Source organism: Pieris rapae, chromosome 13, assembly GCF_905147795.1.
Source record: "Pieris rapae chromosome 13, ilPieRapa1.1, whole genome shotgun sequence".
Classification (NCBI taxonomy): Eukaryota; Metazoa; Arthropoda; class Insecta; order Lepidoptera; family Pieridae; genus Pieris; species Pieris rapae.
The window spans coordinates 3,857,015-3,882,876 of NC_059521.1; the positions used below are offsets into that span (position 1 = coordinate 3,857,015).

At 32.1% G+C, this 25,862-nt stretch overlaps 1 protein-coding gene across 7 annotated transcripts in view; it reads left to right on the forward strand.

The window, feature by feature from the left end:
* Window positions 1–25,862, forward strand: part of LOC111001161 (nuclear factor 1 B-type) — a 39,923-nt gene continuing 14,061 nt past the window's right edge. For 5 of the 7 annotated variants that reach the window (XM_022270902.2, XM_045630795.1, XM_045630794.1 and 2 more), the window contains exons 1-5: window positions 1–149; window positions 20,346–20,501; window positions 23,627–23,818; window positions 24,326–24,509; window positions 25,625–25,696. In XM_022270902.2, the coding sequence (XP_022126594.1) occupies window positions 72–149; window positions 20,346–20,501; window positions 23,627–23,818; window positions 24,326–24,509; window positions 25,625–25,696 (682 nt within the window). In that variant the 5' untranslated portion in view covers window positions 1–71. The remainder of the gene's footprint in view (window positions 150–20,345; window positions 20,502–23,626; window positions 23,819–24,325; window positions 24,510–25,624; window positions 25,697–25,862) is intronic. The other 2 variants (XM_022270905.2, XM_022270907.2) reach the window with 1 other exon arrangement.

Here is a 25,862-nt window from a genome sequence, read left to right on the forward strand (position 1 = left end):
TCGGCCCAGTCGGCGGTCGGACGCGGCGCGCCGCGGAGCTCGCACGCGTGATGCGCGCCATCTAACGTATTATGTTCCTACCCGACCTCCCGCGAGCCTGCATGGTGGACGACGTCGCAACCTACCTTCAAGCGCCCTCCTCGGGACAGGTTGCTACAATATATTAACAACAAACCCATATGTAATTAACAATGATCATATTAACAGATGTTGTGGGCTGTAACGCTTCTTCCTCGCGTCCGCCGCCCGGGTATTTTCGGGTTAAAATTGTGTTCAGTGCTAGGCACCACGTGTTAAAAAATAGTGTTAAGTGTAAGTTTGTAAACAGATCAATAAGGTAGGGTAAAGAGGGCGTCGCAACACCTCAAAAATAAGGCTACATAAATTAGCTTGTTTATCTGATGCGCGTTACATAAAGTCACTGAAAATTCGACGTTTTTGTGTTCACGCTGAAAAACAGTGATCTTATTTCGTTCGGTTTAAGATGCGAAGATGAATATAAACTAAATGTTTGTTTTAAATGCTAAAGTATTTCCAAGCTGGTGCTTTCAAAGCTCGCTCTTAATATCTTTAATACGTATATAATTTAAGACATCTTAGATGACTAAAAGCGTTTACGTAGGTGTAGTTTCATCTCTCTTTGCATTATTATATTGACAATAGCGCTGCTGTATTTCTTAAATATTAGACATTTGAATTTTTTTTAGTATCACGTGTTCGAATATGTTCTAATAAACTAACCTTGCTGGAATATAATATCTGATAATACAATTAATAATAAAATTATTGAATTCTAAACACATAACGTAGCTGCATTTTAATGGAATTATAATAAACATCTACCATTTTCAAAAGATCAATATATTGTTGGAACTTTAAAATTATTGCATTATATTCCATTCAACAAATGCGTAAGATAATTTTAAACCAAATTCGTTTAATGGATCAATATGTTATCAGTTAAGATATGAGTAAGCAGTGCAGTACTCTACGGCAACGCACTGCAGTCGTCTGAAAGTTTGAACCTTTTCACGAAGATTATATACCGTTTACATTGCACCAATACCCTATACATAAATATCGAATACAGGCTATAAATCTTGTCTACGGACAGATGAAACAAACAAATTGAAACACTGGTAGGATACAATGTAAGATATTAAAATCATGAAGAAAATTCGATTCACAGCTTGAATAAATAAAACCATTTTATAGGTAAATCTATATAAATAGTAATTGATAAAAATCTATCTAATTAACAAAATTTAATGTATCAAAGTATAAAAGCTCATAAGCTTAAAAAGAAATACAGCGTTAATATTCAATATAGGTAAATTTCTTTATAAAATTCTTGTTTCTAAGAAAGTGCTTACAGCAGTGTATGCTTGGCTGGGCAGTAGTCGCAATTGAAGGAAATAACGTAGAAAAGTGGCATATGTATAAATTGAATTCGTTTTACATGTACAATTTCCAAAATGCAAAGATAAGCTAGAAAAGTATAGGATCATTTATTATCTTTATCTTCTTTCAATTCATGCGTTCGAAGAATTTAATCTGTTACAATAAACTAATATATAAAATATTTGAAAAAACACGAAATATTATTAAATGTAAGTAAAGATTCTTATAATGAATATATAAATGTTCTTGATATAAATTGGTTAATTTTCATAATAACTAATCGCCTAAAAGTACCCGGCCGGCGAAAAGCGGTTCGCGTCGCATCGGTGTTTACGAAATTCGATGTTTTCCCCCCTACCCCCTCTGGTGTTTTTATTTTCTCTTTTCTATCACCTTTTCTTGCCACTATCGGTGTTTGGATGTTTTCACTAACTGTTAATGTTGATATAATCTGTATTTTTAATGTTAGTTTCTATTTTTAAAATTATTTGAATTTACAAAATTATTGTTATTGATGCTAAAACAGTTTTCATAGAAAAAAATCCGTTTATTAAATGTGATGTGAATTCAAATAACTTTAGATTAAGAAAATCTGAATCCGTGTGGAAAGATTGGCCACAGATTCTATTATTTTAATCTATGGTCATTCTTTTATGACTGTAAATGTGCATGAGCCCTGAATGCACTCCCTACAGCAAGAATGTTGCACGTTCCCTTTTTTGTATTTTTTTACGTGTTCCAAAGGCAAAGGAAAGTCCATTAGTAGATTGTGAATTTGGTGATTGGTTTTATTAGGTTTTATTGATTACAGGAATTATTGAATGCTTCAGTAAGACGTTTCGTAATTATGGAATTTGGGTCAATGATTCAGAAACCATAAATCAATACGATTTATCATTTTATAAGAATATCCAAGGAAAATTATTTATTTCTGTGTACAATATGTTTAAAACTGTTTATTTTTATTCAATATACATAAATTGTACTTCTGTTAAACAAAAATCTCCAATCTTTTCCTACATCGTAAGCTCGCGTATAAAGTGCCCAGACATAAAGCATTTCGAGGTACATCCGGGGTTCGATCCAACGACCTCAGGTATGAGACTCGCACGCTTAAGCCACTAGGCTAACGCTGTTGTAGATGTAAACGTATCGGAATTATCAACATTAGCAATACCACTTATATGAGAAATCTTAGATTAATAATACATAATTAAGAATTCGTTAACAATCATTAATTAATAAGTATCCATATTTACTTAAAAGTCAAATTCATATTATGTGAAAAATTGGGACTTTAAACGAGGCATTCAAAATGTATGCTAACTTAATTTGGTATGTACATTTTTTATGATTTTAAAACAACTCGCGCTATCCATATATGTCCACGGAGTCCAAACTTAAATACATTTTTATTTTAAATCGTAATAAAGGTACATACAATACAAATTAGAGATCTTTGCATCTTCTACCATGGAGAGTGTTAGTTGATCGGAAAAATACTTGCTGACTTTCATCATCGCATGTAGAGGCAGAATATGAAATTCCACCCACGACATCCGCCGTTCTACAACTGAGCGTTTTTAAGGCATTATTCCACGCATCACCACTATGTGGAACCAGCTGCCCACTAAGGTATTTCCGAACCAATTCGACCTAAACTTCTTCAAGAAAAGTGCGTTCCAATTATTAAAAGGCCGGCACCGCACTCGCGAGCCCTCTGACATTGAGAGTGTCCACTGTCCGTGGGCGGCGTTGTCACTTAACATCTAGTGAGCACCCTGCCCTGTTCTATAAACAAAACAATAAAGGTAGCTTCAATATAAATTAAAATAAAATTACAAGGGTTTCATGATCTAAACAGATGCAACACATAAATTTAAATGTAAAACTTTATAGTATCATGAAGTGTTTGACACACAATTATGTATGGCGTTATATTAGTTCGTAATATCATTCGAAGTCACGTTCCGTATGAGGGAGTCACGTCAATATTTATGCGAAAAGCATGCGAAAAATGACACGGCTAGTTTAATTCAATATGTAGCTAGGATTTTCGGGATAAAGCTACAATATAACAATTTGTTTCCAGCCTCAATGTTTACTATTTTTTTTAGGTGTTTAATTTATATTTATACAATTATACATGTGTTAAATAACTTCACCGTTAAACAATAAAATATGGTGACAAAGGTTATTCAGAAAAACATTATGTTTTGCAGTTATTTCAGAAGTTGGGATTGGTACTGAAATCAGGGAAATAAGCTAAAACCTAACATTTCGGTTTAATCCTTGCTTAGTTTTTAGTAAAGTTTTTTAATTTAATTCTTAGGTTTTATTTTATATGAATAACATCTAGACAATTATATATTGAATTATTTCGCCGATAAGTATACAAGAATGTATTACTTTATATTCAAACAATATGGTGACTAAAGTGATACAGAATAAATATTACGTTTCACAGGGTTTCCAAGAGTTGGTCTTGCAAATGAAATCGGGGAAAAATAGCATTTAAAGTTAATTTATAATTTTCCGTATTAATTGTTAAATTTGTATTACATGGATTCAGAATATAGCTGAAATGCGGAAAAAGCTTTCAGCTTTCATTCATTTATTTTTCGTTCTTTTTTTAAAAAGTTACATCAAAATTACCCTTTTTAAATTTAGAAGGTAGTATAAAAAGTTTGGTCAAATTATTTAGAATCGCGCCCCTTTAGGTAGATTTGTTTAATAATAGTCATTCACCCTTTTTGGCCCAACTGTAAAAAGGTTTTTATAAAATATACAAGGTTATCTAGCCGCGGTATGACTTGGCAGCGCCTCATTCCTATCTGTTACGCTACGTCGTTTAACGTTTATTTCCAACAATTAAGACTTCCCAGTTTTGATTGCATTTACTTTTTTAGACGGCTCTCTGCTTTAATGTTACGCCCTTACTTTGGTAATGACCGGACTACGCCATTCGTAGTCTCTAAATAGTTTAGCTATCCAAGTTTTCCTCTATAATTGTGGAAATAATGTATTTATCAGACAGTCTTGCGAAATAGCTTATTAACTTTTTAGGACGTAAGAATATTTTATATTCTATGTCATATTTTATACCGTTTTGTTACAAAATAAATTTTACCATTAGCTGTTATGTTACATTGTTATTTGTAAATTTAATTATAAAAATTAATTTAATTTGATTATTGACGTATTTACGATTTTTTTTTGTCATCTGAAGGAAAATAATATACTTTACAGAATTGCCCTATCACGTATTTGTACGTGTGACTTAATCGTTTCCAAAAATAATGGTTTAAAAATGAAGTTGGTTCCAAAAATAAAGAGAACTATAGACTAGTATGGACATAGAAATTAAAACGAATTAATCGCTAAACACGTAATATTCTAATGAATCTAATCATTGATCGTGGCTACGAGGACCTCTTGACACGCTCTAACGATTTCACTAAGATAACTTAAACACTTTAACAGTGGCTCTGCGGTATTTTGCTGTTGGGGTAACTAGATTTAGTACTAGGAGATTGAATCTTTTCAACTTACAAATTTTAATATGTGAAAGTTAGACTCATAGGTATTTTTTTGAGTCATCGAGAATAGTTCATTATATTTTTTTCCTAAGGTATATGTTGTATAGTTTAATATTATTTCTTTATTTATATTTTTAAAGAAAAAGATCGTGTATCGCGAACTTTCCATTTTTGTTGGGGCTTTGAAAATTGTTAAAAAATACTGTTGATTATTATTTACAATTATACAATTCATAGTTCGCACCTTTTTAAACTATGAATACATTAAGAGTGGTAAGAAATCTTAAAAATACGTTTAGCACGTGACTGTAGGAGACCTGCCAACATCCATCACCGGACGTATCCTTGACACTGACAGACAGACGTTATGTATCCAAATATATACAATGAAATAAGTAATATTGTGGAAAATAATTATACAGTTTTGTTATATTATGCAGGAGGTCATATCCGTAATAAGATATATATATATATCTCTTTAAAAAAATCAACAAGAAACTAAAGGTTCAAAATGTGACACAACTGTAATGGCGGAAGCTATTTCAGAATCGATTGAATGGTTTGTGAGGTTATCCATATCAAACAAGAAAACAAAAGCCAAATCATTCCTGTTTAGTATATAAATCAATATAATAATTATTTGGAGTGTAAAATAATTATCTATAGAAAAAGCAGAGGCCTTAACTAGTAACAGGGCTGGATTTAGGGGAGGGCAACCAACGCTACAACCGGGCCTCCAAAAAAGAGGCTCTGGAAAAAAAACAAATCGGACTAAAATTAAAATTCCGTTAACCATTAAAAGAATCTTGATTACAAAATTAATTATTGATTGAAATCTCGACTGAAAAAAATTCGTCGTTTTATTCAGAAATTTTTTTTTGTCTCGAGGCCTCTTAATACGGTCGCCCAGTAAATAAAAAGGATAAAGAGGAAATAATCATATACGTTTAGACTTTGAATACTGTTGAATGTTAGAAGGTGCAAACTTTAATAGCTCTTTCATTTAAACTATTATTTACAAATTGTTTTAATATGGGAAATGAACACTACACTCTAAACCTAACTGCTAAGAATTAGTATTCGGTTAGAATAGCTAGATCTACATACTGGGATATTGGATCTTATTGCTTTCCTTTTTTACACTGAAAATCACGATTGTGGAGTGAATTTTCAGTGCATATTTCTAGGCTTTGAACTTTTAATCGAATAGTGAATTTCTGTATACAGTTTCGTATACATAGTCATCTAAAATAGCTATTGTTTTTTTAATATTATTACTAATTACATAGATATTTTAAATTTTATTTTAATTATTAAATAAAAAATATTATTTCGGCAACTATTTGTCTGAAAACGTTAAATCTATGGCCTTTTTTTTCTTAAACTATTATTCCAATTTTAAAATAATTTAAAACGTTCTAAAATGGCGGCTTACATAAAATCAATTTGATACGGCTGCTCGGGCCGCGCTGTAATCTGCCGATTCCGGATTAATTCGCTCAAATTGTTATCGATATCATTATTCTATATGAAATATTTTCAATTTCCTCTTTTCCTTATATACATAAGGAAGCTTTTACAGATTTCTTACGTCTGCTAAGTAGAACTAATGTATTTCACAAGCGTTTTATTTTTAAATGATTATTTATACTGCTTTGCATAGTTTTTTTGGAAATATGTACTAAATTGATTTTCTTTGTACTATCAGAGTTATTTAATAATATAATATACGTATATTTAATTGGAGAGTCGATTTTTTAGTCGATTGAGTCGAAGTAGGCAAAAGTTGTGAAAATGCTTTTTTTATATTACGTTTCAGTCTGTTACTATATTTGCCTACTGAGACTACAAATTATAAGGATTAGAGATTTTTTATTAAAAATATTAGTCAAAAACAAACAACATTATAAACTCCTATATTAATTTCCAACATAACATTATCTGAAAGGCAAGAGCGCTTCGTTAGCAAATATATAAAATATCTTCGTCTGTCTGTGACATTGCACTGATAAATACCGATAGGAGCTACCTTGGAAACGTTATTTTTCGCTTATTTTTAAAATATTGCTGTATTTCAGTGCTTATTTCGCGGAACTCTTAAAAAGGATAAAACTCTTTATTTAAAAACCTGGTAAATTGTTTAAAGGCAAACATTTTGATTCTTAAATACAGTTTTTTAGTATAAAAAATGATAAGACTGAAACTTCGTACATATATATTAGAAAACATTAATAAAATGTATTTAGCGCTTCTGGTATATAATTAAGAGTTCAATATATAGTTATTATTAACCGTATCTAATTACGTAGAGTTATAAACAACGCATTTTTTTACCTATGAATAAGTTTCCATTACGTACAGTACTTTTTACATATCAAGTAGTTAATTTTCATTCGTTTCGTTTCGTTAGTTCTCCAGTAGTGGTTGTTAGCAACAAATAAAAAAATTTCTCACATCACAGGTGTCGTGAAATTATATATCATTGCCTTGTTAAGTAAAAAATATACATCGGAGACCAAAAACTTGCTGGCAATGTGTGAATAGACTTGAGTGAATTAGGAAGAAAGCTTTGACCACTCAGGTGACCCTAAGTGTTTGCGCGGGCTTAAATATTTCTTAAAAACAAACAAAACAAACAAAATTATTATTCTTTGTCACTATTAAATAAAGTTCTAAGCAGTCCTTAACCTTATCTAACTATATCATAAAGATAATTGTATTTATTTGGGGAGTGTGCGCCACCCTTAAATAGAACTCTAAAATTAGCCAAAGACGTAAAACATTCATAAGTGTTCATACAATTATATGCATATCTTCAGGTTAAGATTTAGGATTATTTCTACAGTTTGACTTGTTATAACTTAAATATTTTTAAGAGGATTAAAAAAAACATATAATAAACGCAAAAGCTGGCCAAAGTTTATAAAGACTTGTTGTAAAGTTGCTTCCATTTCGTCGACTATTTTCTTAGGAGATTTTAATACATTCATAATTCTTAAATATTTTTATATATCTTTATTCAAGTTATAATCTTGTGACTTACATGAAACTTGAGGTATTACATTGAATTGTCTGTAGATAGCATTGTATGTAGTACCGTTACTACGATCAGCACATAATAATCACCATTATTAATTTCAAGTCAATTTTGTTTAAATTTAAATTTCAAAAATAATTATTTCTAGAAGTTCTATATATCCATTTGTATCCACATATACACCAAATGTTACAAATATAAATACGTAAGATATATACATACATACAGAAAGAAAGAAAGAAAGAACTTTATTAGACACTTTTGTTATTCTGACGTCTTTGATCTCAACTTGCTTTGTAATCGAGAAGAGACAGCAAAGCTTATTTTTGACACGAATTACTGACAAATATGCTTTTATGATAAAACCATTCTTCTAGTTTTCCTATTTAAGCTGTGTTAATTCTTCTTCGAATTTTATTTAAAAAAAAAACATTTACAATCTTATATAAATAAAACTCAGAAGGTACAAACAGGACAGTCCTCAAAAACACCGGAATGACAATATTTCTTAACTGAATCCGTACCATTTCTCCGATAATAGAATTCGCCGTCCCGCTCAGAGCAACGCGTTGCGCAAACGCCGGCCCAGAGCTAAAACCGCTCAGCTAAATATAGTTCTGCAACTGCATCGCTCCGTGTCATGCCCATAGAAAACATTAACACCGTTACCAGACGATATATGGACACCGCATATTCCCAGCCAGATTTTCAGCAACACAAATTGCCGAATAATATTCAATTAGGTCGAGAATATTGATGGGAGGCTCGCTCCGCAATTTTGGTCAGCGCATCTGCCGATACATGCACGTAATATACGATTAGTTTTCCGGCCCTGCACTATACTGGACATTATCGCGATAGTCTCGTCCCCAGCACCGATTCTAGTTGATTTCGCTCGATTGGGACACTTCTAAATATAAAGGCACACGCCGTCTCGACTATTTTTCTCGTACGGCGTCCGGCAGTTTGCCAGAAATACGTCACAACCTCTGTTACCTCATAAACGGTAAACTTTTAAGGACTTTAAAATTAGCAAGGACGCTCAAGGCGACTTGTATTTCTGTGACAACTGTGCCTCATTACGTGGAAAATTACAATTTGTCGTTTTAATAGTTGAAACGTTCTGAATAACTTTCATTTGCAAGCAATTATTTTTAATATTACTTTGGATGATTTGGACGGCAGATCATATTATTTCATTGGGTTTTAAAAAGATATTTGGATGACATCACATATACTTGTATTAAATAAAATTTTCGTATTTTTATCAACTCCTACTGATGTGGAATATCTTAGAAGCAGGGCCGATAATTACGCAAGGCAAAATGGCCGGCGAGTCATGGCGGCGGGCGAGAGATGAGCTGTCACGGTGTATTTATGAAATTCGACTTAAAATAGACTGGAGTAGTGGCTACGAAGTCACCTTGACGCGCGTTATATAAGACGCAGAACATCGAGTACAAATCGATTTCCAAAATATTGAAAATCGTGAAATCGATGACGTATCGATGACGCGAGTTTAGTGTTGCCACTCCTCCGGCTAATAAATTTATTGTTTGGCATGTAAACGGATGCGTTCGCGCCAAGAAATTACAACGTTCAGTAAAAAAAAATATTGAATGAACCGGCGGAATGATGGAAGTGTAATCGGGAACGCCTTGCAGCCTTGCCAAACGGTATCTTGTTTATTAGATGTTGTACAGCGCTGATTGTGTGTTTACTAACTTCCGTTGCTCGGAAAAATATTTCTAATCATCTAGAAATAATTTCGAACCATAAATAAAAGAAAATCCAAATAAGATCGTTGTGGAAGAGGCTCCGATAATAATTGGAGTGAGAGTATACAGTTCCATTTTCCTCATTCGCAAAGGCACATTAATCCAAAACACCGAGTCTTATCCATTGATCCATTAATGAATTAGGTTTTTCTGTTACTGTGATCCATTATCCTTTCTCCAAAACGTAAGCACAAATCTGCAATGTTTTACGACTGCTTAATGCCTACTCATACATTGTAAAAACTTTGGTTAAATATTACATAATAAAACCTAACCTATAAATCTGTATGTATATTACATTCAATATATTATTTAGAAATAGTCGGCGCATTAATAGCTCCAAGTGAACATTAATATTGATTATTTGAAACCGCCCCAGTTGTTTTGTTAGTAGATACTGGTATTTCGCCTATAACCTTTGTCTGGAAAGATTCGTTTCTTTTTAATCGGTCGTTTAATTACAGCTTTCCTAATGACTTTGGACCATTGAACGCGGGCCACTTAACTCAGAGGACGTGACTTTCTTTATTTCTAGTGCATTCTGTCTAATTTTCATAAAAGACACTGCAATGCGCATTAAATTCCCTATCTGTGGAACGCTTAATTTATGAAGGAAAATCAATATTAACAATGCGAGTCTCTTCCTTTCAGACTTTAGTCTATGATTTCTTAATATTTATAGTATCATATATAAAATAGCGTATATAATCAGAAAGATAGAAGAAAATCTGCAGTTTTTTTTACAATGGAATCGGAACAAACTCCATAGAAACAAAATTTATCTTTAAAGTAAAGTATATCTAGCATTATTAAACCAAATAGTAAGTGATATTTTAGTCGCAAACAGATATATTTAAAATTCAAGGGCTTAAGGCTTTGAGAAAATCAATCGGGACGTTTCAGTCATTTTGTATGCGTAGAAGTCGATCGCATAGAGTTTCAAGTGATCTATGTGATGAATTAATGGTTAGCGTTTGTTTAAATTGTACACGTCTGGCGCCTTTTATATAACTTGTATGATTTATATTTCTATTAGGTTAATAAATCATTGTTATATTGAATGTGTTTTTACTAAAGCTATTGTTTACAACATCATACGCAAACCTTGAATTTCTAAAGTAAATCAGTTCATATGCCATCTTCTATAGTCTACCGTATAGTATTCTATAGTATACCAATGTAGTGCAGAAAAAATCAAACCTGCTCAAATATTTGCAAACTGTAACAAAATTAACAAGAAACTATTTGTCGATTTTAATGATTACGTGTCTTGAATATAGTCCTTGTTCTCGCGTTGATAATTCAGGAAACCAATAGTTTTTAAATACAGAGAAAAAATAAATCTAATCTAGTCTGTGCCTGTTATATGGCATCCAAATCGAATATGTATCGATATCTCAGTCTCAACACTAACCTAACATGCGCTACCACAAATTACTATCGGCGAACATAGTCATAACTCGATTTAACATTATGCCAATATTCAGATACATCTTAAGCTAAGCCATAGACAAGAAGAGCTGTGTAATCCCCAGCATCCAGAGACAACAGAGGTATTTGCATACGTTTGCCGTTAAACGTCATTCGGTAGTTTGAAATGGTAGCGTCTTAAGGGATTTTGGAGTTAGTCTATGTGAATAATTTTCGACGGTTTTCGACGGTTGATTGTTGAATTTGCATGTATATGCGCTAATGGTGGTTCTTAATGTTAGTTTTAACACTATGACTGCACGCTGGGGGTTTAACAGTGCTGTTTGGTTAATTTGAAATTGCTAAGAAGTTTCAAGCGAAAAGACGAAGTGGTATATTAAAATGTTTACATCCTCATCATTGTTTATTCCCATTCCTGAAATAATGGGAGCTGCGTCTTACGGTGAATTATTATTTTTTATTCTTGGTTGCGTACTGATCTAGATTTCATTAGGTTTTCTTACACCAAGCCTAAAGTATTCTCAAAATACTCTCATATCTATACAGTTACAACCAACTAAAACTAGTACGTATTCGCCCCACTTTCATATTCATACGTTTTTCATTCAGACTCACAATTTTCTTTCCAATTTCCTCGAAGTACATAACCCTTAGAGCAAAGTTGTTAACCCGGATAAAAAATACGTCACCTCAGCTTAAACAGTTACGCAATGACACACAGGTAAACAATAGCATTAACATAAGGTTTACAATACAACCTCCATCTTAGGGTTGTCAACCAGCAGATAAATATTGTAAAGAAAGTAAGGCGTACTTTCTTATTAAAGTTATTTTGATTTATTTTTAAATTGCAAGCGCTCTGACATTAAATCTGCCCATGGGCGGTATGGTATTACGTAACATCAGATGAGCCTCCCGTTTGTTTGCCCCTGTTCAATAATAAAAAAAGTATTGAGTCCCATCATATGGAGAGTATAGACCTGTACTACTCTACTTGATGGTATAATCTCATAATCTTTTTTATTTTATTGAATTAAAAGACGCTTTTTAATAACAATTTTATAATATTTATATTCATAAGCGTATACGTCAAGTAGTGGAACAAATTTGGAATTTAAATTCTAACTAAAAAAAAAATAAACCTAATAAATATTTATAAATTATTACAACGTGTTCAATTATGGGTAATAAGTAAAACTATAATATATCTCAGAAGTGATAACCCTAAAACGACAAGCCATTGTAAAAAAATAGCTCCGTGATTAGAATTTTATTTAGTTTATTTGCAAATAATTGTGAGCAGTGCAATGTCCGCAGCTCACCTTGTGTTATGTTTGAGGAATACAAACAAGATGCACTTAGTGGATTTTGAATTGATCCCTAGTGGTAACAAGAGATTTTCAGAGCATTAATTAATGACGTATTTTAAGCTTCAAGCTTCTTAGAAAGTTGTATGGATTGATTTATTGTTTTTGGGAACAGAGCAGTATTGGTCTAGTGGCTTCAGTATGCGACTATCATCCCTGATGTCGTAGGTTCGATCCCCGTTTGTGCAGCAATGAACTTTCTTTATATTATTTTACATTTGCTCGAAGTGTGAAGGAAAACATTGACGTCATTTGTCAGGCACACGAGGCTGATCACCTTCTTGCCTATTAAATTACAAAATGATATTGAAACAGATACAAACCGTAGTATTGCCTTTTATTATAACGTTGAAAAATTTGACGTTGAAAAGTTTATAATAATACATAGCTTCAATCCGGTAAAAAAGTGTTTTCTTCAGATACATACCGATTTATTGGTTTTTTGATCGCGACGATGGAAAATGTCGGTGCAAACTCAAGGTAGCCCCTAAATATTTTTTTTATATTCATTACTATGAAATTATTAACGTAGATAAGAAAAGTTTAATATCTGCGTTTTATTAATTAACTAGAATATTTTTCTAGCTATATGTAATGCATATAAATATTAATAATATGATAAAAAGAGTTGCGCTTTTGTAAGAGGTATTTTACGTATACATATTCTTATTTTTGTTAATTTACTTAAGCGAATCAATTTTACACGAACTTACATAGTTTATATTTTAATATTTGCAGAGCAACTGATAATTGTTATAATATATAACTTGTTTTCTAATGATTTTACAACAAATTTAAAATTTCTTACTAAGTGAATGTAATTCTTTGTAAAATTACCTATCTTTGAACCAAAAAAAATCTTGTATAAACGCCATCATAAATATAAAACATGCCGCGTGATTAAACAATCATACTTCATAGATTTATGTGAAATTAAATGGGAGTAAAAACGAGGATTGGTCGTCAATTGCCAACGTTTTCTGTTTCTTGGTTGATTCATGATTATAATAAATAAATATGTGTTTATTCGATATAAACAGTTGATCATAATATGTCAAATTTTGGGAACCCTTTGGCCCTTTGATAACTTAATAGTAAATTACATAAGAACTGTTTTGATGTTTTTTTCAATTACAATTTTTGTAACTGCGTTTGTACACCTCACGTGAGTGTGTGTGTGATTAGTTTAATGGTAATACGTAGAATAAAAAAACGTGAAAAGCACAAGAAAATGCATGATAAAATCGCATTAGAGGTCTAAGAAGCGCGCCATTAAAACACATAAAGTGAATTAGAATTCCTCTGACTGCAGTGTTTATTCGTAGTAGGTATCGCGCATAACTCTGCCGCATCCGGGTGCAGTGGTCCCTTATTGTAACTTGTAGCTTAGTTAAGTCTAATGCTCGATTAAATACCGTCTTCCTAAATATTCGTTTAATTCTAAAACATTTAACTAATAACTAAAATAAAAGAACCTCAAAATTTGGTTAGGTTTCTGCACCTTTGCAATTCGCATTTTTGTACTGAAAAGCTAATTAAATACGTGATTTCCTAATAGATGCGTGTATTACCATAATATAATTTATATAATATTCTCTTTTTATAAAAATTTTAAATCGTAAAATATATGGATCTGTCTTCATATAAGAGTATCTGTATGTCTGAAATAATATTGAGCGTTGCATTAGTATGGGCTGAACACTCTCTGGTGCTATCGAGGAAGGTCGGTTTGAGTGCACGATGGGGTGCTAGTTATGGCGATTTTGACAGCGTTTTTATATGTGATAGCGTGTGTATGTAAAGCTTTTCATAAGTAACGCGTTGTTTGGCAAACAAAGAGTCCTATAAGTTTATATCATTAATGTTTGAAATATTAGTTGAACAATTGTAACACATTTCATCATTAAAATACAAATTGGACTTGCAGCAAGAAATTTATCGTATTTAAAGCAATACGAATAGTAAACAAATCAAATCCGAGTGAAACTAAGAAATTTCGCTACAACTTACATCCTCAAATTAAGATTACACTAACGTGATTTGTAGTAAACATTTATCTATATGCCAACGAAATTGCGGGATCATTTACATTGTTAAAAGTCCGCTAACAAACGTGCCGAATATTTAGTTCTTGAAACTATTTTCTATTTCAGCAAACGGTTCAGCTGTTTCGGTGCTTCAGCTCGTGAATGCGTTATAAATACGTCAAAGTATCACTGTGGAATCACTATCAAACGATACATTTGATTCTAGTTGGAGATTTTAATGTAAATATTTGAACAGTTTTGTACTAGTTTTTTCATTCAGAATTTTAAGTCAATGGCAACGTAAATATACTAGGCTATTTATGCTTGCATTATTAAATTGTAAAATAAATCATTGGCACTACAATCTTTTTAGGTCTCGGCCTCAGATTTCTGAATCGGTTTCATGATCATTTGTCTATCAGCCTCCTATGACACCTGGTTTTCACCGTTCGTCAAATACGGACATAGACAGAAAGTCCACATTGGTGCACAGACGGGATCAAACCTACGACTTCAGAAATTAAAGTCGCACGCTAAAGCCACTATTCCAATACTGCTACATTATTATCGAGCTGTTAAATATTTATTTATGAATAATAATTATACACTGTATAAATCATTGTTCAGGTGAACTTTTATTGTCAAGTACCAGTATTCTTTCAATGTATAAATCACCAAAAATAGTTTGATTTGTCTTTTTATAAACAGAACTGAACAGACGTTTCGCCACAATCCCACCTGATGCTAAGATGTGGCCTATTGTAGGGCACGCCTGTCCGAGATATTACGCCTGCCTATTATAGCACCTATATTATACTGTCTAAGTATGATGAAAGAGGTTCCACTCGTCCATCAACGAAGGGGTTGAAACTCCAGATGAGCGCGAACGGATCTTTGGTTAAATGTATGCCGTCTTACTTTTCTTCTAATATATACGCCATAAGATCCTGGTAGGTTCATATGTATTTGCCCGTTTAAAAAGAAAGCTGAGATAATAAACAAGCGTTAAAAAATAACTGTGTCCTATAGAGGTTTACGACGTCTAAAACAGTTTTCTTTGATGGGTAAGCCCTGATATACATGACAAACTTTACGATCCCAATGAATTATTCTTTCGAGATCTGTAAGACCAATCCAAATTTTGAAATACGTACGTTTTATGAGAGATTAAAAACAGAATAAAAAATTCAAACAAATAAAAATCCACGGTGTTTCTTTAAAATTTTAGTGTTAATAAGCGTAGGTCCATAATTGAAGCGATTTAAAACATTTAATAGCTATGAAAGTGGAACTAATGTACTTAGATCTAATGCAAGTATTAGTGTCTTTTCTTGATGATGAAAATCCTGTCTTGAAGTTAACTGATAAGTAGAACGAGTGAACAAAAATTTGAACATGGCAATTAACATATGAGTGAATGAATATTTCCAATAATATATACAAACAATAGATACATGCTTACAAATTTAAATCGTACCTTTACTAAATAATATGCGATATAATGTCAAGGAGCGTTAGATATTTCTTGTCGTTTTACGGAAAATTATGTTTGAGAGAACGAAGGAGTTTCAATAAGGAGAAATTCCTCAAAACGCACAGCTAAATATTCCAGGCTCGTCCAGGTTAACTACCTAAATGCATATAATCAAATTCTGCATTCAGTTTACAACAATGGATATTTATTGTGGAATTACGTGCGCAGCTAAACGTATGCGTTCACTTGTTGCGCGCCAAAACGGCTCGTGTCAAGATGGCTGCCGTATTTTTTCACATAGCAACTTTCCGCGTTGTCTATGTTTTTGGCGACCTCCGGCGTGACGTTGCGACCCAAATAGGTAGCCAACCGGTGCCACGGCCAAGTCCAGATGGGTATCCCCGATGAACCAGCGCCAATGTCTATAAAATAAATCGCGGAATACAGATAAAAAATTATGAATCGTTGAGGAGTGATTTGGCGCCAAAATCTTCGGGTGAATGCTCTCCAGTTTGGCAGTAGTCGTGTTTTGGAAGTATTTCTAATAGTTTGTTTAGATCGGCTCGGCATACGTTTATAAACATTGGTTTTACTTTTAAGTCATATTTATGACGAAATAAACTGCATATGCTATCGCCATTAAAGTTCTGAAAGAGACCCAAAATCTAGGAAGGTAGTATTATATAAACTTAGATAACTTAAATGTACTTACATATAATATCACCCCTGAAACAAAATTTGTTAAATTTAACGTATTATTTATTTAAAAAATAATATTAGCGACATGTACTCTTACATGACACGTGTACTCAGGTTTAAAAAAATGCTTTAGTGAGTAACCGCTCGACAAACAAAGATCGCAAATTCAGCTGCAGGTATTGTCTTCATAAAATAGGAAGTAAATTTAGAACACGTGAAATCCACTGATATCATCAGCATCAGAGTAAACTCTATCGATCTAGCTTGCCAACAACTTACTATTCAGCATTTCTCTCATATACGCCAAATATTCGCGCCTTATCGCGAGCATTGATAGTTTTACGACGCCATTTTGTATTTTCTATTTCGCGCGCTTTTTCGTGTCTTCAACATGGCGGTTGCGCGTTTGCTCCGGTAATTTTATTTTTAGATTATGCTCGTTTTATTTTCTTACTGTTATATACTGAACTAGTTGTATTATTTAGAACGACATTTCGGTTGACAGTGTTATTTCGACAGTTATTTGGAAATATCTATCACAAGCCTTAATGAACCATGAGCCCATAAAAGATAGCGAAGCGAGTTCGTTGTCATAATCATAACTATACTAATTATGAAAATTATGGCATGATTATCAATTATAAACTTCATAGAAACTTGTTAGCCTCACGTGTTGTGAAAATTTAAAGCTTTATTTCGCAACATTTAAACCGCATGAGCAATAACACTGATCTAACCCCCCCCATTTTTGGTTAAATCGTTATAAAAAGAACACGAGTTAAAATGTTTTAAATAAATTTTAAAAATCCTTTTAAATGTCACCGAAAATGTAATAAAAAGTAAAAATTGAAATAATCACATTTCATATTCTAGTTGTGGATTGCGCTTTATCAACGTTGACTTCGTTGTAGCATGATATTCAATCTTCAATAAATGGGCATAGCCAGATTAAAAAAAATCAATTTGAACCTGTAGTTCCTCAGATTAATATCTCCATAGCGCGTTCAACCAAATAAACTGAGGGAAGGTTTTAAAAGGAAATTATTGTTCATGTTTCTACAACAATTTTTATTGATTGTCTGTTCCAAGTGAACTATCTGAAATCTCTTTATAATTAAAAAACGAGTCAGTTGTAAAGTTAATTTCTTACAAACAATTAAATCTTTCCTTTTTATCATATCAATGCAGTTTTTATTTACTATTTTTTTAGCGGTGTAAAAGAAATTAATTTTATGGTATTTTTATATATTATAATTTAAACTATATATTATCTTTTGTTTCATGGTATACATTGCAATAAAAAATGTTATATATAAGTTATATTTTTACTTTATTTTTGTAAGATTTTCTACTGTAAAAAGAATCATCTGACCAGACATCATCTATTTGGTTAGTGTTAAGTCTCATCACTCTAATTGATTTAAATTCACACGTTCGATTTTAAATACCCTATCCTTTAGTATATTACATAGTCTTTGAATTAAAAAAAAACAAAAACAAATTTCGTCCTTGAATATTGTAGTGAACTAGACCTTCGTAGTATCTCAATAGGCTTAATTTCATTCTCAGTCGTAAATTGGCAGGTTTTTTGTGTATTTCTGCCAGGAATGCGCCACGTGGCGGTAGGGTCCTGCCAAGGTGGTTTGCCAGAGTACTCATCGTCTGTGGTGTAAGCCAAGATAATGTTTTGACTGGAGTTTGGAGAATGACCTGCTTTTGCACATAATTGGGAATATAAAGCCTTAAAATTCATAAAAAGTAGAGTGAAGTAGAGTGTTTGAGTGGATATAGAGATACTATTCTAATCTCATTCGTTAACAGGAACGGAAATTTTTTTTGTTAGTATGTCTATAATATTTCGTTGATCGTTAGTTATCATAATCTATTTAAAGTTGTTCTATGAAGAAGATCATGTATTTTTAAATTTAAAAAGTCTTATAAAAATAAAGGTAATATAATTTATATATTTTTTCATATTAATTTATGCCACGGAACAAAAAGATAAATTATGTTTAAATTACAATTCATAAAAACAAAACATAAAATTCGGCCTAGGAATGAGTTGAATCTTACATTCGTTACGTCTAAAACCCATCCTGCTCTATCCCGCGACCTCTTGCACTTAACCTTGCTAAACTCCATGATTCATTAGGTGAACGGCAAAATTAAATATTTGGCAAAGCGATCAGGGAAGCCCCCACGTGTGGAAATCCTGGCAATCAGTTCTGGCATTACGCGCCCTGTTGCTAGCCAAGTTAATGTTTTGACTAGTTCATTGTTTATGGAAAACATAACCGGTGTTTTTCAGGTTTCATTCATAGTTTCTTTATTAGATCGTATCGTAGTAGAGAGGAATTTTATTGTATACACGTGGATCGCACGTATATTTTCGATTTTTAGTTTCTTTTGAACATAGCAAGGTGAACTTGCAATTTAGAAAACAGATAGAAATCAGTTTTGTATGTTCTGCTTATCTTCACAACATCTGCTGCTTTTTGCGGATACAATGAAAAAATTTAGCTTTTTTTGAAAGCACCATGTAATAAGAGCAACATTGCTTGTAAATAGTAGTTTTGCTGGTAGGTAAAAAAAATATTTGATTACAGTGTAAAGTACCTCGCACCAGACACGTTCCGCGTTATTACATATCATCCTACACGATAATATGGTAACCCACTCCATAAAAGGTAGACGGACGATAGACAGTTGGCCAACAACTTTTCAGAATTCGAATAAAAATTCTCTGAAACGTCAAACGGTTTCTTCGAACTCTCAATGAATAAAACATGGCAACTGACATTCACTTATAATTTGAGTCTCGAAAAAAATATAAAAACAAATACATTCCAATATGCTAAAAAGGGTTAGCGATAAATCAGGATGGCACATTTGCATATTAAGTTATGATTCAAAGCACAACAATACAACATTTGTTCGCCGCGCGCGATGAATGCTTGATCGGTGACAGTGACATGTGTCAATATTGGCGGGTTTTACACTGTCTAGATGACCTAATTCGGTTTTTAAATTGTTTTTTTTATTCCGTTGGTAATATTCAAGAAATCGTTTACCGAATTAAAAAAATTTACTATATTTTAATTCTATCTAAAACTAGGTAACATATTAAAGATATTTATTATAACGATTTTTTTTTCTTTATTCTTCTTTTTGGAATTTCTTATCGAGTGACTAATAAATAAAATTTACTTAATTTATCTACTAAAACCGACACTCAGGATGTAACTTTCCGTGCCTTTGGAAGATTATGTTATGAATGCTTTTGTTGTAAATATCTCAATGTTTAATTAATCATAATCATGTTATCCCCTTCTAGAACTAACTTTCATTAGATATGAAACGAGATAGCATGATGACTGATTTTCGATTGTTACATTAAAATAATAATTAAGGAAGAAAAGAAGCCACAGTTGTTGCAAAAGAATGGTTTGATATATTTTATTTCACACAAAAATGTCGTGGACTGAGCAGCGTGGATTTCTTAGTACAGAATAGAACATTAAGCCGAACTTATATGGAGATAAAACTTAATATTGTATTGGTTTGAGGATTTTATGTGTGTTGAATGTTACAGGACGAATTCCATCCGTTCATAGAGGCCCTGATGCCTTTTGTAAAGTCCTTTTCATACACGTGGTTCAATTTGCAAGCGGCCAAGAGGAAATATTATAAAAAACACGAAAAACGGATGAGTCTCGAAGAGGAGCGGCATACTAAGTATGAGTTACAGGTAAGTTTAGTTATTGTCTTTTATTATTTCCTATAGACGTATTAATACAAAGGTGCCATTCATCTGATTTCAGCGAATTATAGTGAAGACTTTTCGTATTAAGCCATTCCTTTGACGCTGTCGAAGGTATTAGCCAGTAATTAGATACTATCTTTTCAATGCAGGTTTAAAATATAGGTGTTTTAATAAAAAAAGTGCCTGTGTACAAAGTACACATGTCAGAAGTGAATCTTCTTTGTAAATTAATTATTACTGAGGTTAAAGCCCCAATAGATGATCATGTAACAGTATATATATGAACACTCCATGTATTTGTATATCTATATTCACACTATTTACACACTGTATTTGTGCTAATGATAATTGCCATTCAAAACTAATATGTATATGTACGAACACATGAACCAATAGCGTGTATTTTTTCTCGATCTCCCTTTCTCACTCTCTCTCAATCAGTCATTGAGACGCTATCTCCCTTTTTCTTCGAAAAAAATGATGCACATCTTCGTGACGCTTCATCCGTATAGAATTTACGTTCATGCACATAAAGTAGTTTCACTTTAACACATAACCTTATGTGTTATAATGAAATTGTTCAAATCAAATAGTTTCCTTTATAGAAAACCAAAGCTCGTGTCTAGAAAAACAAAAACATAAAGTAGGGTCGTTTCGTCTATCTCTGTGCATATAAAATAATTTATAAATTTCGGATGTTCGGTCTTATGTAACGTGACGTCACTGTATAAATTACACGGATTTATGAGAAGGGAAGAGCTTAGCGCATTGCGTCTGCCCGCCTATGGTATTCGGAGACAGTATGGCGTGTTGCGGATTTTGATATTTCGTTAGTAGAATAATGGCTATTTTTAGATTCATAAAGTTCGTAAATATTTATGTTCAAAAAACTATAATGTTTTTGTATTATTTATTTATCTTTTATTATCCTTTTTGTTTTATCAATATCAAAAAGTAGGTATGTTTTGCTTATAAAGTAAGAATTGTCTTTAGATTTTTATGAAATAAGTATTTTTTAATGTTGTATATTGATTAATGGTTATGTTTAAATAAATAATAGATTAATAAATCGATCTTTTCACAGTATGTAATGAATAGGAAGTAAGAATTTTATCAATTAATAATAACTATTTACGTTTAATTCGTTACTTAAACGCTCAACATTCCTTTTTGTAACGTTTTCTACTTAAATGAAAAAAAATTCTCATTACAAAATATATGATTATGACACTTAAATTCGTATAGCATATAAGAATATAAAAAAAATAATATGAATTTTCTATAATTAAAGAAATTGATAAGATATAATTTTTTATATGTTATGTTAATGTTTCTTATTCATAAAAAAATATCAGTGGTATATATAATATAATATTAATATATAAAACTCTAGAAATCTATAACTTGACATCCGCTGGACCAGTTTTATGGTTTTTCATTCATTGGTTTTCATATACATATTGTCCCCAACCCATCCCCCAGAATAACTTAAACTAAATTACTGAAATGAATAAAAGAATAAATATTTCCACTACAATATAATGTTCATGGGTTTCGTAACGGTCAAACATTAATTAATAGTCAATCCCGTAATAACCCTTCCTCCTAAAGAAGGTAATTTAATAAAACTTTCAAATCGACATCATACAATATTCGGATAATGGCGTATTTTAGATTTCAAATATTTTTAATAATGTGCATTCGGACGCTTAATTTCATTTTGTGTTAATTTCTTAGTAATAAAATTATAAATAAAATATTTATTACAACATTCATAAAATCATAAATACAGTCATTTATTTCCAACACACAAATATACAGTATTTTCAATAAACATAGTAATAATAATAATAATAAAAAATTAATAAATAGAAAATTAAAACCAATTTACAAAGTTGAGTCCTTTATATCAATAAATACAGATAATCTGTAACACGTCATTAATAAACTGTTAGTACTTACGTCAGCTAGTACCAAAATAAATCTAAAATAGTACATACAAAATGTCGTCCCTATGACAAAGTTATACTTATTTATCGTAATAGTATCTACATACAATTGGTACGCCACTGTCTTGGACGGTATCCCGCTTGCGTACATGTTTGAGTTAACCGACTATTTAGGTACGACCACTAGATATGGTGGTTTCATGGTGAACGTAGCTACAACCTATATGGATGTACATTAATCTAGTCCTGCTTAAATCACGACAAAATTTTGCTCATGATGAAAACATCCGAAGAATTCTCAATTGTACTTCTCATAGGGTAATATAATAAGGTATTCTTCTTCTTCAGTCGCATTCTTCATTTCTGAAGTTCGTGTTAGTTGCGCTGCACAACTTCCTTCACTCAATAATAAACTTTACTTTGCCGCCCTTGCCTTTACAAATTGCAATTCTCGTGTCCTAGATTATATGACAAGTCATCTCCAAAACGTCAGAAAACGGTCATGTAGATGTTTTTTTAAATTGGTATAAAATTCGGTTTACAAATTTGTAGCCCCAAAAATCTGCCGCCTTATCTGAAGCCTCTTATCTCGTATCTTTTTACTCTACAATTAAATACAGCTAAATAAACTTGTATAACCGCTTGTAAAGTTAAAAGGGCGACGTTGGAACGATAGGATTCGTAAATTTGACTTGGGAGTTTTCGTAGGTAAGTTTCAGAATCGAAGCTCCCGTATTGTGTTTTTTACATTTGCCCCTTACTCTTGACTCCAAACTTTACCCTGAGGAGACAGTGTAAAACATCAAATTGATAAACACTCGCCAAAACACAAAAGTGCTGATAAATATAATTGAATGAAGGCTTTGCAAACCTTGGTTAAGTGAAAATTTGTTTATGTATAGATAAATTATTGATATCTTTAGATTTATTATTATAATAATTAAATGTATTTCTTAATGAAGGTTTCTTTTCGAACGTGAATTCATCTTTGAGTTTATTGACGTTGGAATTTCACACCATTTTCAATATGATTCATAATATTTTTGGTAGCAATTCGCACGAGATGTCCTCTTACATAATGTGATAAGTAATGTTTCTAAATATTCTACCGAAACTTAATAAATAAAAACACATTTGTGATCTTATAAAAAATAATTCCAGAACGAAAAAGCAGAAGTGAAACAGAAATGGGCGTCAAGATTATTAGGGAAGCTGCGCAAGGATATAACGCAGGACTGTCGAGAGGACTTTGTTCTCAGCATCACGGGGAAAAGACCAGCCGTCTGCGTCCTATCCAATCCAGACCAGAAGGGAAAGATGAGGAGGATAGACTGCTTACGACAAGCAGATAAGGTAGGTTTCCTTTTTGTCTATTAGTCTAAAATAATATCTACTCAAATAACAATCTCTACCAGGAGATTACGTTCTACTCTTACTAAGTTAAGTTAACGTTCCTCATCTGTGTAGCAATTTAAAGAATCTTCTCTGAGTTTTACCGAAATTTTTCCTTATATATACTGTCTTAGTAGGTGTCTGTTATGTTTTCTTAATCAATCATGAAATCTATTTGGCAACTGACATTCTAAACTTATCACTTATCTAAACTAAGATGTTGATACAATTTGTTTCGCACGAATATTTAAATAATAAAATAAGATTAAAAATACAAATTCCATCAATCTACGACTCATGTAGGTGACTTTTGAATAAAAAAAATATTCAAAATTTACATTTACTTGAGTGGTTTTTAGTTTCATTATTAAATAGAAAACCGAATTTAATCATTTAGATGTGGTAATTGTATCAATAAATAAAGAGTATTATACTATCTATTACAATGCTATCTTACACGTTTTACAGGTGTGGCGCCTAGACCTAGTAATGGTAATCCTTTTCAAAGCGATACCATTAGAAAGTACAGATGGTGAGAGATTGGAGAAACATCCAGAATGTACGCAGCCAGGCCTCTGTGTGAACCCTTACCACATCAACGTATCAGTTAGGGAACTGGACCTCTACCTTGCGAACTTCATCAATAGCTATGGTAATGGGAGCGACGGTCTGCCAGGTCTATCGCTCAACTATTGTCTTTGAATGCTTCATTTTCCACCTGATATAATGCTTTTATTTTTGAGACTGGTAACTTGACTGGTCGAAAATGAAGCACACATGTTTTCTGGCTTAAGATTTTTTTTTCAGCATAAAAGTCAAAGAATAATAATAATAATATTTGTCAATATAAGACACGTTACACTTGTAAAACTATTTTTTTAATAATTTTGAATATAAGTAAACTAAAAGCTTCTGTAAATATGATTTGATTACACTTTTGTAATACAAATATTATTACTTTGGGGCCTTCAAGAGAAGAGGGTACCACTACCTCAAAGGCCGCTTGAGAAGAGTGCATCACCTCGTGGTGTTGCTGTTCTGTTGTCCATGGGCGGCGGTAAACACTTATCTTTAAGTGATCCGCCTGTTCGTTGGTCTTCTTTTCCATAAAAAAACATTATTATATTTAAAGAAAACATTTTTTTAACGAATTTAAGCTATGTATTATTATTAACTTGTAATTAATATAACCGTGACCACGCACGCTGTAAACCACGCGAACATTCGGATTTTTTTTAATTATGTAAAATAATTATAAGTTTATAATAATACACAGCTCAATCCAATTCGGTAATGGCTAGTGAAAGCTTTAAGAGCGATTCAACTTCTGGTTTCTCATTATTTTTTTATCAAATTCGGACACTATAAATATTATATACCAGCTGCTTCCGCGCACTTCGTTTCTCCTTAATGCCTAGCCTACCTTTTTAGTACATGCTAATATGGAACGTTTTGCTATGCTACCCCCTATTTTTATTTTTTGGTTGATTTTTTACACCTCGTGTCCGAAAAACCCTAATATCTTACGGAACCCTACTTTTGTTAAAAATTAAATATAGCCTATATAACTCGTGGATAATGTAGCTTTCGAATGGGAAAGAATTTTTAAAATCGGTCCAGTAGTTTATGAGCCTATTCATTACAAACAAACAAAGTTTTCCTCTTTATAATATTAGTGTAGATTGAAAATAAAACTTTCATCACAGAATACATAAATTAAAAAAAATGTTATTTTATCTAAAATATTATAAAGTGGTAATGTTTCAGATATCCTAAGCGGTTCCTTATCGCCAAACCCGCCTAGGGACAAAGAGAATGAACATGAGGCAAAGAGCAAAGGTAACTTTAAAGTAAAGGTGTCGTGTCGGTGTCGTGTCGTGTCTCGTTACGGTGACTGAGAATGTGTTTGCACGCTTTTTTTATTTGCACGTGTAGCTTTGTAGACAGTGCATCTTGTTGTACTTTTAGGTTAGGATTATGTACAAGTTCACGTTTGGTGGGGATG